This window comes from Gracilinanus agilis, chromosome 1 (assembly GCF_016433145.1).
Source record: "Gracilinanus agilis isolate LMUSP501 chromosome 1, AgileGrace, whole genome shotgun sequence".
Taxonomy (NCBI): domain Eukaryota; kingdom Metazoa; phylum Chordata; class Mammalia; order Didelphimorphia; family Didelphidae; genus Gracilinanus; species Gracilinanus agilis.
Genome location: NC_058130.1, coordinates 277928151 through 277944806, shown reverse-complemented (window position 1 = coordinate 277944806; position 16656 = coordinate 277928151). Strand labels below are relative to the sequence as shown.

General features: G+C 34.3%; 1 protein-coding gene across 1 annotated transcript in view; it reads right to left on the bottom strand.

Annotated features, from left to right (window-relative positions):
- HSD17B4 (hydroxysteroid 17-beta dehydrogenase 4) overlaps positions 1-16656 on the bottom strand; it is a 164798-nt gene that overhangs the window by 108424 nt on the left and 39718 nt on the right. The window contains exons 8-11 of the mRNA XM_044662003.1: positions 15714-15901; positions 12700-12791; positions 8214-8238; positions 362-490 (exon numbers count right to left, since the gene is read on the bottom strand). Coding sequence (XP_044517938.1) covers positions 362-490; positions 8214-8238; positions 12700-12791; positions 15714-15901 — 434 coding nt within the window. The remainder of the gene's footprint in view (positions 1-361; positions 491-8213; positions 8239-12699; positions 12792-15713; positions 15902-16656) is intronic.

Below are 16656 nucleotides of genomic sequence, written 5' to 3'. Positions count from 1 at the left end.
TTAGAGCTTACAAAGTAACTACTATGTCTAAAAACCATGTCTGAACTAATAATACTTAAATCACAGCCAAAACTATTTAATAGAGAAGCCCTAAGGAAAATCATATAGGAAATCTGTCCTAGAATCTGGCATTCTAGCTGGATAATACACTTTAACAAAAATGTTTACATTCAGTTTTAAAGAGATTCATGTTAAGGACCTAGAGACAAAAGTTCAATGATTTTACCATTTACTAAAGCAGAAAACAGGCTTTTATAGAATTCCTAAATCATTAAAATTAAAATAGAGGTTTATGTCTCAACCAAGGAGGACCCTTGTCAGTTCCCTAGCCTCAGTTTTATGAAGTAGTGATTCACTTTACCTTGGATAGTTTGAGGTTTGTTAGCATTTTCAAAGTCACAGATCTTCCTCCAATTAGCCTTCACAGCCTCAGGTGACATTGGCTGATTTTTCTGTCTGACAATGGCACCAAGAGTTCGTTCCCAACGTACTAGTGAATAAAAAAGGAAAGACATCAAATCACATAGTTTAAAATAGGCACCTAAATGACAAACTGGAGGATTTCTATGTGAACTGGAAAGACTTCCAGGAACTGATACAGAGCAAAAGAAGCAGAACCAGGAGAACATTGTACACAGAGACTGATATAGTGTGGCACAATCGAATGTAATGGATTTCTTTACTAGTAGCAATGCAATGATCCAGGTCTACTCTGAAGGATTTATGAGAAAGAATGCTGTCTATCCACATCCAGAGAAAGAAGTGAGGGAGTAGAAATGCATAAGAAAAATATATGATCTATCACATGGTTCAATAGGGATATGATTTTGACTTCAAATGAATCACTCTATTGCAAATATTAATAATATGAGAATAGGTCTTGAACAATGATACATATATAACCCAGTGAAATTGCTTGTCAACACCAGCAGTGGGGGCAAAAGAGGGGAGGGAAAGAAAATGAATCATGGAACTATGGGGAAAATATTCTTTCTTTCTTTCATTCTTTCTTTCTTCCTTTGTTTGTTTGTTTGTTTGTTTATTGGATCAGGAAAAAAAATAGGCATCCAGAAAAAATGCAACTTATCCTCTTAAGAGTTTTCCATTTTAAAACAAGGGAGTGTCTCTCAATTGGGGAATGGCTGAAAAAATTGTGGTATATGATGGTGATGGGATACTATTGTGCTATAAGGAATGATGAACTGCTTGATTTCTATATGATCTGGAAAGACCTCCATGAACTGATGTGGAGTGAAATGAGAACCAGAAGAACACTGTACACAGTGAAACATTATGGAACAAGTAAATGTAATAGACTCTGCTACAAATAGTGATGCAATTATCAAGAACAATTTCTTGGACCTTATGAAAAAGAAACCTATCCACATCTAGAAAAAGGAACTATGGGAATAGAAATGCAGAAGAAAAACATATAATATCACTTGGTTATACAGGTATATGATTTGGGGTTGTGGTTTTTAAATGATTACTCTGTTACAAATATGAATGATATGGAAATAGGTTTTGAGTATAAACATGTATAAACCAGTGAAATTGCCTATCAGCTCCAGAAGAGGGGAGAGAAGAGGGGAGTGACAGAATATGAATCATGTAACCATGGAAAAATATTCAAAAAAATTACCAAAAAAATTTAATTGTTTTTTTAAAAACAGAAATAATACCAGAAAATCCTTAACTCCTCACCTGTTAAGGAAACATGAGAGGGCAATTTTTCAAAAAATCAGTTAACTAAGAGTTATTATGTTGCCCTCCGTGGACTCCCTTTTATCCTTACCCTTCTCTTTATGGTCTTAATGGTATTAAAAGGATAGTATTCTCAAAGTCACCACAAAGTCACCACTATTTATAAAAAATGCTGTAAAACAAGGATACAACTTGCTTCTTCTGCTAAAGACATTCAGAAGAATAAATAACCATTAAAAGCACTAACTATTCCTCATAGTTCAACCTTGACAGTTAACAAGTTGAAGATATCTATTACATGAGACTAATAGAAATACCCATTTCTAAGGATTCTTGATTGCTAAAATTGCTAAAATGCCAAATGAAGTTCTTAGTGTTATGTTTGGTTTTTCCTACTAAGATCAACGTTTTCTAAAATTGCCACAAAGTATTACAAATGCTTGGGACTAAGATGTTAGAGAAACATGAAATAATTTAAGAATTGGGATATGGTGAAAATAATTGACACTTGACCCTGTGGTGAAAATAATTGACACTTGATGGAAAAATATATCCAATAGTGCTTTTTACCTAGAAATATATCAAATTGGGGGGCAGCTGGGTAGCTCTGTGGATTGAGAGCCAGGACTAGATACTGGAGGTCTTAGGTTCAAAACTGGCCTCAATCACTTAACCCCCACTGCCTACCCCTTACCACTCTTCTACCTTGGAACCAATTGTAAGACAAAAGGTAAGGGTTTAAATATATATATATGGAAAATTAGTTTTATTACCAGTAACACATATCTGAAGTGAGACAGAACTGAAACTTTTATAAAGCAGAATGATCTGTTGCAGTTATCTTGGAATTTGAAAGCTCAGGGCAAAACTTATTCAGGTTTTGGCCAAATATCTTAATTCAATCTTTGAAGGTTATTGACCAATGTTCCTTGTACTATGTCCCACCCTTTATACTTTCTTATACACTCCAAGAAGGAGAATATATAAAACTCTGAGGAAAAGGAAGACTACCAGTTTATTCTCTTACCTCTCTCAGGACTCCACTCTAGAGTAATGCTCCTCTTTGCCACAACCAAAGTAGCTATCACACCTTTCCCTTTCCTGTTCTTAAATATCAAAGAAGGAAGAGATGGCCAGAAGTGATAGAGATAGAAACTATTAAAAGTGAATATGGTGGGGAAAGTATAGGCATTCAACAAAATTGAAGATTTCCAAGATTTTGCACAAAAGAGACCAGGACTAAATGGAAAGTTTGATACCCAACCACAAAAATCAAGAGAAACATGAAAAGGTAAATAAGAAACAGAGGGAAAAGAAAGAAAACTCATAATTTTTTGAACTTGACTCTTTAAGGGCTTAAATAAGATCTAATTATCTGTATTACTATGTGGAGAAATGCTATGTATAATTCTCTGTAGTGAACTCTACTCACTATTAAAATATTCACTATTATAGCAACCAGAAGAATAATTCATAGGCACAGGACAGGATACTAAATGGTCTAAGATGACATGGCGGGTGGGAAAGAGGGGGGGAATAGTAAGGGACACCATGAAAAATCTGAGTAAATAAGAAATATAGGATATTCTATTACACACAAAGAGGGCATGGGAAAGGGAGGGGATAAATACTATTATAAGAAGGAGAGGAAGAGAGCATTAAGAGGGAATAATCAAACCTTACTCTCAGTGTAATCAACCCGGAGAGGGAAGAGTAGCTTTATTATCCATTTCGGATAAAAAACTCTATCTAACCCTACTGAGAAAGTCAGAAGGGATAAACCAAAGGGGGCAGGGGAGTGGGGAGGTCAAAAAAGGGAGGGGAAAATAATGGGGAGGGAATTCATTAGGCCTATAAAAAACAAAAATAGGGGAATAACAAGGGAGGGGGCAGAAAGGGAAGTCAATCAAGGGAGGGGATAAGGGATACTGGCTGAAAGCAAACCACTTGTTTAAAAGAAAATAGTGTAAGAAGAAGGGGTGGGTCTAGGGGAGGATACAAAAATGTCAGTGAATGCACAACTGATATTTGTAACTCTGAATGTAAATGGGATGAACTCCCTCATAAAATGGAAGCAAATAGTAGAGTGGATCAGAAACCAAAATCCTACCATATGTTGTATGTAAGAAACACATATGAGGCAGGTAGACACACACAAATTTAAGGTTAAGGGCTTGAGCAAAATCTTTTGGGCATCAAATGAGAAAAAAGAAGGCAGGAGTGGCTATTATGATCTCTGACAAAGCCAAAGTAAAAATAGATATGATTAAAAAAGACAGGGAAGGTCATTACATCCTGATTAAAGGCAGTATAAACAATGAGGAGATAACACTGCTCAATATATATGCACCAAGTGGTATAGCATCCAAATTCATAAAGGAGAAACTGGCAGAGCTCAAGAAGGAAATAGATAGTAAAACCATAATAGTGGGAGATCTAAATATTCCTCTTTCAGGTCTAGATAAATCAAACCAAAAAATAAATAAGAAAGAGGTAAGAGAGATAAATGAAGTCCTAGAAAAATTAGATTTAAATGAAATGTGGAGAAAAATAAATAGGGACAAAAAGGAATACACCTTCTTTTCAGCTGCACATGGTACATTCACAAAGATTGACCATGTAATAGGGCATAGAAATATTGCAAACAAATGCAAAAGAGAAGATATAATAAATGTAACCTTCTCAGATCATAATGCAATAAAAATAATAATTAGTAAGGGCACCTGGACAGGCAAATCAAAAACCAATTGGAAATTAAACAATATGATTCTCCAAAACCAATTTGTCAAAGAAGAAATCATAGAAACAATCAACAATTTCATTTAAGAGAATAGAATGACAATGATGAGACATCCTACCAAACTCTGTGGGATGCAGCCAAGGCAGTACTCAGGGGGAAATTTATATCCTTGAATGCATATGTTAACAAATTAAGGAGGGCAGAGATTAATGAATTGGGTATGCAACTCAAAAAATTAGAAAGCGAGCAAATTAAAAACCCCCAGATAAAAACTAAGTTAGAAATACTAAAAATTAAGGGAGAAATTAATAAAATAGAAAGTAAAAGAACTATTGAATTAATAAATAAGACTAGAAGCTGGTATTTTGAAAAAACAGATAAAATAGACAAAGTACTGGTCAATCTAATAAGAAAAAGGAAAGAAGAAAACCAAATTGACAGTATTAAAGATGAAAAGGGAGACCTCACCTCTAATGAAGGGGAAATTAAGGCAATCATTAAGAACTATTTCGCCCAATTATATGGCAACAAATATAACAATTTAGGAGATATGGATGAATTTCTACAAAAATATAAATTGCCTAGATTAACAGCAGAAGAAATTGAATACCTAAATAATTCCATATCAGAAATAGAAATTGAACAAGCCATCAAAGAACTCCCTAAGAAAAAATCACCAGGACCTGATGGATTCACAAGTGAATTCTATCAGACATTCAAAGAGCAACTAATCCCAATACTATGCAAATTATTTGATATGATAAGCAAAGAAGGAGTCCTACCAAATTCCTTTTATGACACAAATATGGTACTGATCCCAAAGCCAGGTAGACCAAAAACAAAGAAAAAAAACTATAGACCAATCTCCCTAAAGAACATAGATGCAAAAATCTTAAATAGAATACTAGCAAAGAGACTCCAGCAAGTAATTAAGAAGATCATCCACCATGATCAGGTGGGATTTATACCAGGAATGCAAGGATGGTTCAACATTAGGAAAACCATCCACATAATTGACCATACCAACAGTCTAACAAACAAAAATCACATAATTATCTCAATAGATGCTGAAAAAGCCTTTGACAAAATACAGCATCCATTCCTATTGAAAACCCTGGAAAGTATAGGAATAGAAGGACCTTTCCTAAAAATAATAAACAGTATATACCTAAAACTATCAACAAACATCATATGCAATGGGGATAAATTAGAAGCCTTCCCAATAAGATCAGGAGTGAAATAAGGATGCCCATTATCACCTCTATTATTCAACATAGTACTAGAAACACTAGCAATAGCAATTAGAGAAGAAAAAGAAATTGAAGGTATCAAAATAGGCAAGGAGGAGACTAAGCTATCACTCTTTGCAGATGATATGATGGTATACTTAAAAAATCCTAGAGAATCAACTAAGAAGCTGATAGAAATAATCAACAACTTTAGCAAAGTTGCAGGATACAAAATAAATGCACATAAATCATCAGCATTTCTATACATTTCCAACACACTAGAGCAGCAAGAAGTAGAAAGAGAAACACCATTCAAAATCACCCTAGACAATATAAAATACCTAGGAATATACCTACCAAAACAAACACAGCAATTATATGAAAACAACTACAAAACACTTTCCAAACAAATAAAACTGGATCTAAACAATTGGAAAGCCATTGATTGTTCATGGGTAGGTCGAGCTAACATAATAAAAATGAACATTCTACCCGAATTAATTTACCTATTTAGCACCATACCTATCAAATTACCAAAAAACTTCTTTACTGAATTAGGAAAAACTAATTTCATTTGGAATAACAAAAGATCAAGAATATCAAGGGAAATAATGAAAAAAAAAATGTGAAGGAAGGTGGCCCAGCAGTACCAGATATTAAACTATACTATAAAGCAGCAGTCATCAAAACAATATGGTACTGGCTAAGAGATAGAAGGGAGGATCAGTGGAATAGACTTGGGGTTAATGACGTCAGCAAGACAGTGTATGATAAACCCAAAGAGCCCAACTTTTGGGACATGAACCCACTATTTGACAAAAACTGCTGGGAAATTTGGAAAACAATATGGGAGAGATTAGGTTTAGATCAACATCTCACACCCTACACCAAGATAAATTCAGAATGGGTGAATGACCTGAATATAAAGAGGGAAACTATAAATAAGTTAAGTGAACACAAAATAGTATACCTGTCAGATCTCTGGGAAAGGAAAGATTTTAAAACCAAGCAAGAGTTAGAGAAAATTACAAAATGCAAATTAAATGGTTTTGATTATTTTAAGCTAAAAAGCTTTTGTACAAACAAAAACAATGTAGTCAAAATCAGAAGGGAAACAACAAATTGGGAAAAAACCTTTATAACAAAAAACTCTGACAGGGGTCTAATTACTCAAATATACAAGGAGTTAAATCAATTGTATAAAAAATCAAGCCATTCCCCAATTGAAAAATGGGCAAGAGACATGAATAGGCAATTCTCAGGTAAAGAAATCAAAAGTATCAATAAGCACATGAGAAAGAATTCTAAATTTCTAATAATTAGAGAAATGCAAATCAAAACAACTCTGAGGTATCACCTCACACCTAGCAGATTGGCTAAAATGAAAGAAGGGGAGAGTAATGAATGCTGGAGGGGATGTGGCAAAATTGGGACATTAATGCATTGCTGGTGGAGTTGTGAAATGATACAACCATTCTGGCTGGCAATTTGGAACTATGCTCAAAAGGTTATAAAAGAATGCCTGCCCTTTGATCCAGCCTTACCATTGCTGGGTTTGTACCCCAAAGAGATAATAGATAAACAGACTTGAATGAAAATATTTATAGCTGCGCTTTTTGTAGTGGCAAAGAACTAGAAAAGGAGGGTATGCCCTTCAATTGAGGAATGGCTGAACAAACTGTGGTATATGCTGGTGATGGAATACTATTGTGCTAAAAGGAATAATAAACTGGAGGAGTTCCAGGTGAACTGGAAAGACCTCCAGGAACTGATGCAGAGTGAAAGGAGCAGAGCCAGAAGAACACTGTACACAGAGACTGATATACTATGGTAAAATCGAATGTAATGGACTTCTGTACCAGCAGCAATGCAATGACACAAGACAGCTCTGAGGGATTTATGGTAAAGAACGCTACCCACATTCAGAGGAAGGACTGCAGGAGAGGAAACATAGAAGATAAACAATTGCTTGAATGCATGGGCTGAGGCGGACATGATTGGGGATGTAGACTGAAAATGACCACACCAATGCAGCCAACAACAATATGGAAATAGGCCCTGAACAAGGACACATGTTACAACCAGTGGAAATGTGCATCGGCCATGGGTGGGAGGAGAGCGGGGGGTGAAGGGGAAAGTAGGGGCATGAAGCATGTAAACAGGTTAAAAATGAATATTAATAAATGTTTAAAATTTTTTTAAAAAGTGAATATGGTTCAGAAGAATGACAATGTAATCAGAAGACAGCAGAGAGAGCTCCCTATGGATTAATATGAAGATGAGGAAAGAGAGGAAACTCTTAAAAATGTCATGGAATTGAGGAACAATAGGTGAATTTAAAGACATTTACATGTTCTAAGAATGTATGGTCATGCAGACATACAAAATGGTCAAAGTGGCATAAGGAAAGAAGGTATAAATTAAAGCTAACCCTCAAAAGCTCCTAGCAAGTTCTCTATGAGTTCTAAGTGGGATTATATTTCACAGTGTTAAGTTTAAAGAGCTAGAAACAAACAAACCAGCAACTTAGAGGCACTTACATTTTCCAATCCAGCCTGCTCCCACCTAGAAAAAAAGAGAGAGAAAAAAAGTCAACATCATCTGATTTAAATCTTCTCAAGAAACTTAAAAAAATATATAAAACAATTATCTACCTAGAAAAGGCACCTACCTAGGGATAGGGATAAATGATGTGATTCAGTAAAATCCAATTTACAATTTTATCACAGTTCTATATTATGAGCATACACACCAAACAAATAGAGAACACCATATATATTCCAGGATTTATTACATGATAATTATGTATTACTATATATTACTATTTATTATCACAATATAAAATAGATGAAGAAAGGATGGAGAACTGAATTCAGTAAATAAAAACAAGAAAGACCCACCCAGAGAATATTTACTAGGAAAATGTTTTATCTTGAATCAGTTTGAAGGCACTTTTTCCTATGCTGACAAATCTACAATCTTTTCCATCTCTGCAATGCAGGCTAATTTGCCAAAAGTATTTTGGAGAAGGAAAAATTATCCATGGTATGCAAATCATGCCACCATATGTTCAAAACTCAATACTTAAAATCTCAAGTTATTTGTTATTGGAAATATCTTATAAAAGAAAGTTTCTTGGCATAGTTTTGAAGCCCATTAATTAGTTCTTTGCCTTAATACATGCATTTTCTATTTCATCAATAATAATAATAACAAAGCAGAAATAAACTGCAATAGTTCTCACAATCTAGAACAAAGACTTCCTATATCTTCTTGCAGTACTCTAACAGAATAAAACCTGAATAAAAGTAGGTAAAATGCTTGCTTCAGATATTTAAAGGGGGGGGGCGCTAGAAACCTGAGTAAAATTCTCTCCAAGGTTCACAAAATCATGAAATTACATAATCTCAGAGTAGAAAGGGATCTCAACTCAAATGAAACATAACTGGTAAATCAACAAGAAAAATAATAGTTAATATTTACATACCATTTTAAAGTCTGAAAGATGCTTTCTATATATTCTCATTTAATCCTCACAACAACCAAGTGAGGAAGATGCTATTAATGTCCACACTACAGTTGAGGAAACTGATCACAATAAGGTTAAGTGACTTGCCTGGGGGGAAACCATTTGATAAATGTTTGAAGCAGGATTCAAACTGGGGTTATCTTGACTCTAATTCTGGCACTAAAGGGAACTACTACACAACCTGGTTACCAATAGCCATTTATTTAGTGAGTAGCTACTATGTGCCAGTCACTGTACTAAAAGAGACAAGTACAAATATAAGTATACAAATCATATACAAAGCCAATAAAAGATGAGACTAGCATTTGCCAGGGGTATGGGGCCAAGTTGTAAAGAGCTTTAAAAGTCAAACAGAAAAGTTTAAATTTGAATCTAGAGGTAATGAGGAGCAACTAAAGTTTACTGTGTAGGAAGTGACAAGGTCATTCAGACCTATAATTTAGGAAAATCACTTTGGTACAGCAATGTAGAGAAGGTAATAGAATAGGAAAAGATTTGAGTCATGGGTTCCAATTAGATGATTACTTTAATAGTCATGGAAAAGAGTAATAAGGACTCAAATTAAGTTGATGTCTGTGAAAATAAATAAAGGAAATCTATGGAAAAGATGTGAAGTAGCAAAATTTGTCAACTGATTAAATATTTTCAAAATTCAAACAAAAAAATTTGTTTAGCAAGAGCTAAAATCAAGTATGAATTAACTCTGGGAACATAAAATTAGCAAGAAACATTAACTCAATAATTTGATCTTTGTTATTTCCTCATTTAGGATCTTAGCCAGTATCTGGTGTATAGAAGCAGATTTTTGCAAGCATATTAGGGAAAGCCTTTGCTGGAAGTCATGGACATTCTGAATAAAATGCAAGGGGTAGAGAGGAGAGAGCTAAGCAAAAGACATTTGCTGTTTTGAGAGAGGTTTGGAGCAGAAGTGCAATCAGCAGCCCCTATTTGACCTGGGATCTTGGAGATTGGTGAAAGTTGTAAAGGCTGAAGATATCATCCTGCAAGTCAACTCTGAGTAGGGAAGAGGCCTGTGTTCTGGTGGACAGTTTGCAGACATCTTTCCCTACCTGGTTACTTTTGGATCATTGGCTGTGGAAGAGTTGGTTCCTGGTATCCTGAAGACATCTCTGGATCAGTTGTGAGAACCCAAACCCAAGCCCTCTTCCTCAGGTCCTTAGCCAAGCTGTCACCTGACCGAAGCCAGGTTGGCTAAGGAACTTACCCTTCTGACTCCAGTCCTGGGCAGTTAGACATAGTTTCACCTCGCCCCCTCACCTATCCTCTCAAATTACAATTAAACTGTTTCCCTGTTTTGTTTTCTTCATACCTTAAAGTTCTCATAGTGTGTATATTTTGTTTTACTCTGTGTTTATCCTAGGCTAGGTGGAGCAGGGTGACAGTTAAGACCTAACTGTCACTTCTGTCAACAGTCATTTCCCCTAACAGCTAAACCCAGTTTCCCTAACATATTAAGTCCCCATCTATTGTCCATTCCTGTCTCCTACTCACCCTTCTGAACCCAGTTAAAGATTTAAGTTAACTCCCCCTGTTTTCCTCATAAGATTAGCTTATAAAAATATGAGGACTATAGCACCAAGATTATAAACCTGGGTTCTTATAAGAATGATGGTACCCTTAACAGAATTGGGAAGTTCAGAAGGGGAAAATAACAATTTCTGTTTTGTAAGATTGAGATTCGTATAGAACATTCACTTCAAACTGGCTAATAAGCAGCTGGCAAAATGTGATTACAAAACAAACTAGGGTGGGCAGGATACACAGATCTGAGAGCCAATTGCATAGAGCTGATAATTGAATCCATGGAAACTAATGAAGTTACCAAGTGAAAAAAAATCATAAAGAGAAAAATAAATCAACAAAGCAAGCATTTATTAAGTAGCTTAAGACTAAACTTTGAGGTACTTCATAAATTTGAGTCACAATTTCCCATCAGTATACATACAGTCCTCAGAGAGAATGGATACCCATTTAAAACACTAGGATAGTGAGGCATACATATAGGGAATTACTGTTCTTTAATAAATGACAAATATAATAAATATAAAGAAGCCTAGCAAAATATCCATGAACTGATGCAGTGCTAAGAAAGAAGCATATATAATGGTTACAAAGTAAATGTAAGCAATAACTACAAATCAAAAAAGTCAGTTTGAAAAATTATAAAGAATGAGTACAGCTCCCAAAAAAAGATATGACAAGACATTACTAACCCACTCCTTTGCAGAAGTAGTACGCTGCACATATTTTCAGACTTCTTTAATGTGCTAACCAGTTTTACTCATTTTTTTCCTCTCCTTTTTCCCTTAAAAATATTATTTGTTATATGGAATGGCTCTCTAGGAAGGTGAAAGGGACAGATACTGGAGAAAAATTTGGTAATGTTAAAAAAAATTAAAAGACCAATTTTTTCAATTTTCTATATCCTTTACATTTGTGAATAGCAGAATTGTACTTATTTAATCTTAAAGAAAAAAGTTAGTTCCATATAGATTAGTTCACTGATTTTATATGTTAATTTTGTATAATTATTTTTCATAGTCAACATGTGGTTTATTTTGTTTGTTTTTTTTTCCTTTTAAAGAGATCTCTTTTTAAAGCCACAGCTTACTTTGGTACTAATATGAAATTAAATATTTTGAAAATTTAAACATATTTGTAAAACTTTTTCAGCATATAGTCAAGTATAAATTTCCTTTAAGAACACAAAATTAAAAATAAGCACTAACTCAATAATTCAATCATTATTTCTTCACTAAAGATATTAGCCTGAAATAAAATGTATGTAATGTCAAAAATCCACCTTCCGTAGGATCATACAGAATTCAAACAATGGAGTTTTGTAAACATTAAATACAGTAGCAATATGTACTGCTACAAGTATTAGCCAAAAAACAAGAAAATCTTTTCCTTAAGAAGCATTGAAATGGTTATCTACCGTAATGATGCTTTTATTTTTATCTTTTTACTTTTGCAAAAAAGTAAGCAACATAAAAGCTTAACAGACAAAAGTTTTCCCTGAGGCTGATGACAGAAGAAGCTGGCTAAGAACTAAGGAAAATCTTGTCCTCTCCTATACTCTGAAATTACAACAGAGGTACACTCTCCCCTTGCCCAAACAGCAGGTTTTTTATTTTAAATTGAAAACAACCCTTTATTATCTATACTAGAAGTCTTAGTTCTTGTATCTTCCTGCTCTCTGTTCCTGATATTGTATTTACAGGGGAGGAAAAAAGAGAAGTAAATGCTCTAAGAAAGATTACCCCTACTCATTTTCTGCCAACTCTTGCCCTTGTCAGGTAAAAATGAGATGAAAATAAGGAAACAGGCTGATTTTGCTTTCTGTATCTGTATCCCTAGAATCTACTAAATGTTATTTAGAGATGCTTAATAAACTTTTTTTTAAATAAACTCCACAGATACATTGCCCTTGGATGGCAGAAGGAGAAGGGAAACAAAAAAGGGAGGTACAGTACCTCAAATAAGCCTCCATTTTCTTCACAGCTCTCATGGCATAGCCAAAGGACAAGGGGAGCCACATAATCAGGCTTCAAAGCATCCACCAAATCTAAAATAAATATGGAAAAGTAAAATATGAAATTTAAAGGACATACATAGCATTTTACTCTCCCAATACTAATATCATATATTTGTACAGTATTTTACAGTTTACAAAGTGATTTTACACATATTATCCTATTTCTTCAAAACAGGGCCGTACAAGGAAAGGAGGGCAAGTATCAACCTCATTTTTCAAGAGAGGAAACTAAAGCGACTTTCCCAAGGTCACATACTGGCAAATAGCAGAGCTGGAACTTGAACTCAGGTCTACCGATTCAAACTGCAATGCCCTTTTAATTCTCCCAACACCCATAGCCATTAACCTATCTGTCTTTTTCTCCCTGTGTTTTAGAAACAAGAGTAAAATTGACTGAGATCAAGAGCTTATACATGCTGACGAGTTAGCATGCTATTATAATCGTGTGATGTACTCAATTCTTAATTACCTGTGGTAAGGTAAGATCTACTTCCATATCATTTTTAGATTCCTAGTTAGCATTGTATAATCAAATAATCAAGCATTAATTTTTCAAAGCAAAGTTCTTCCTAAAATTTAGCCAGTACCCGACTTAACAGTCAGTGTCCAAAAAGTTCCTTTATAAGTCAGGTATTTAGAATTTTAAATGAATTCTGGAATAGCTAGATGGCTCTATAGATAAAAAAAAAAAAACCTAGAGAAAGGAGGTCCTAGATTCAAATCTGACCTCAGACATTTCTCTGATCTGTCTGATTATTTCAATATTCCAAAAGAGCTCAGCAGAATATCACTCATCCACATAATTCAATTAGTTGCCAGATCTTTCTTGTTGATACTACCTCTTTACATCTCTTCTTCTATCCCCTTTTATCCTCTCATAGGATAGTTCTGTAAAGTATTAGGTTTTCCTACTTCCAATCTTTCTCCTATGAACTCTTTCTTCCACATAACTACAAAATGAAAATATATATTTGTCCAGGTCATTCCCCTGCTCAGGAAGCCTCAGCGGCTTTCTATACAAGCTCCACTATTTGGCATCTGAAATCCTTCACAATGTAGCTGCAGTAAACCTTGGTAGACTGAAATCCTTCACAATGTAGCTGCAGTAAACCTTGGTAGACTTAGCTCTCAAATCACACCCACTCAAAGTTGTCTTTCTGTTCAAACTAGCCTCCTTGCCATACAACACATTTCTCCCCTCAATGCCTTTGTAGTGGGTCAATTCTTTAATTACTCAAAGGTTTTCTCTCCTCAGCCCCACCTTTGAGAGGTTCCTACTTCTCTTGAGAATTAGGCTAATGAAATTTTCTCCACAGGGTCTTTTCCTGTCCCCACAATTATTAGAACTTACTCCAAAATACTTTATATTTTCCCTACATATATCTTCTACTTACATATTCCTCCATATCATATATCACTCTCCAGGAAAATACAAGCTCCTTGAGGGCAAGGACTATTTCTTTTTTGCTTTACACAGTATATATGAGGTCCCCGATATAATGCTTCACACAGGCATTTAATAAATGCTTCATGAATTGAATTGAAAAAATATGGAGGAAAAATTTTCCTATTTCAGATTTTATTTGTACAAGTTAAATGTGAATCTTGGTGGTTTATATGTATATGCCATTATATATAAAAATATACCATTGCTAAAAACTTGGCACCAGTTATTGCCCTAAAAAGGAAAGAGAGATACAGATAGATAGATAGATAGATAGATAGATAGATAGATAGACAGACAGACAGATAGATGGATAAGTAATTTTATAGCAAAATTCCTACACTCAAATCTATGATCTCATTTAACTGGTGATACAGTTTGTAACCCATCCATATCCGCCTATCTGTGCAACTCTTGTACATATTCTAAAATACCATCAAAGGAGGTCCACCCAAAATAATGGAAGCCTTCTTTGCTTTCTCCAAATATTAGAAATGTAGCATTCCTCAGTCCAAAACATGGAATATCACTATCTACCTAAAAGTATATTTAAAAGAAAATTCTTAAGCTAGGGTTTGTGAATTTGACTAGGTAGGTAGTAGGAAGATAGACAGACAGACAGATAGTAGATAGATGACTATATTTCAATATAATTTATTTTCTTTGTAATCTATGTATTTTATTTTATTAATATAAAAACATCATTCTGAAAGGAGCTTAAAGGTGTCACTAGACTTTGAAAAGTTTCCATGATCAAAAAAAGTTTGCTTAGAAGGTTAATAAGCCAAGTTTACTAACCCTCTGAGTTCTTTAGAGGCAAATTATTATTGATGCATTTGAACAAAATATAGTCACAGGATAAGAATTCCTTCATTGGGTACAAATTTTCAAATGTACTCCATTGAAGCAATTTGCTCACTGTAGGGACATATCATTTAGGAGAAAATGAGACAATACCTAATAGTCCACAAACTGAAAAACACGAGGTCAAGGAAATTATATACTAAGGCTTACATTTCTATTTTACTCTATTAAGGCTTTCAAAGCTGTCATCAAGGTGGAGAAAGGCAGGCAGTAAATAGGCATATATGGAATGTTTTAGATTTTAATATTTCTAAAAATATATATGCAAATTTGATCTAAAAGGATAAATTTTTGAGATGTACTATAACTAAATCATGTAATTCCTTAGAAATTTAAAAATAGAAACATACATTCAAAACTTTTATCTTTTCCTTTTTTTATGGGTCTGATTTCCATTTTATGGGAATGATTCTTCTATTTCATTAAACTAAGAATATTGCAAATTGAGGGTTTTTCCCCAGAATATCCATGGATTACTAGTCAGAATTCCCATAATTTCAAGGGATTTATTACAAAAAGTTACCAATGTCTAAGTGCCAAAAATCCAAGATGTCACTTGGCTTGTTGGTGAAAAGAAAATTTTCAGAAATTAAACACTTAGACAAAGTACAACTTTAGAGAACTCTGTAGCTAAAGCTACTTACCTTGTGGCATAATACTTTCAGTCATTCGAGATCCAGCAGTAGGTGCAATAGTGTTACAATGGATGTTGAATTTTCTGCCTTCAATTGCAAGGGTATTTGAAAGACCCACAAGACCAAGTTTGGCTGCACTATAATTTGCTTGACCAAAATTGCCATAAATTCCGGAAGCTGAAGAAGTCATAATAATTCTTTTAAAAAAAGAGAGAGAGACACTCAACATGGTATTTTGTCTTTCTAAAAATTAAAATTGCTCTGGCCTCAGACACTTCTCAGCTATGTGACCCTGGGCAAGTCACTTGGCCCTCATTGCCTAGTCCTTACCACTCTTCTGCCTTTGGAGCCAATACACAGCATTGGCTCCAAGAAAGAAGGTAAGAGTTTTAAAAAAAAAAAAATTTTAATTACAAGCCTTTATGTCTATTCTTTTTAAAATATAAACTCTGACTTGAATGATGCCATCAGCTTTTTCAATCATGACACAAAGACTTAAAATAATATTAGTAAGCATTTTAAGAATTCTTAAATAGACACATTTGTACAAAAAGATCTTTTTGTGGTGGCAAAGAATTGGAATTTGAGGGGATATCCATCAAGATAGGAATGGCTGAACAAATTGAGGTATATGATTGTAGTAGAACATTATCATGCTATAAGAAATGACTAGCAGGATGATTTCAAAAAAACCCTGTAAAGACCTATATGAAGTGATGCAATGTGAAGTGAGCTGAACCAGGAGAATATTGGATACAGTAACAGCAATAATTTATGTTCAACTATGAATGGCTTAGCTAGTCTCAGCAACTCAATCCAAGACAATTTCAAAGAACTCATGATGGAAAATGCTATCCACTTCCAGAGAAAGAACTGATGAAGTCTGAAAGTAGGCCAAAGTATACTATTTTTCACTTTATTTTCCTCATGGGTTTTTGTTTTGTTTTGTTTT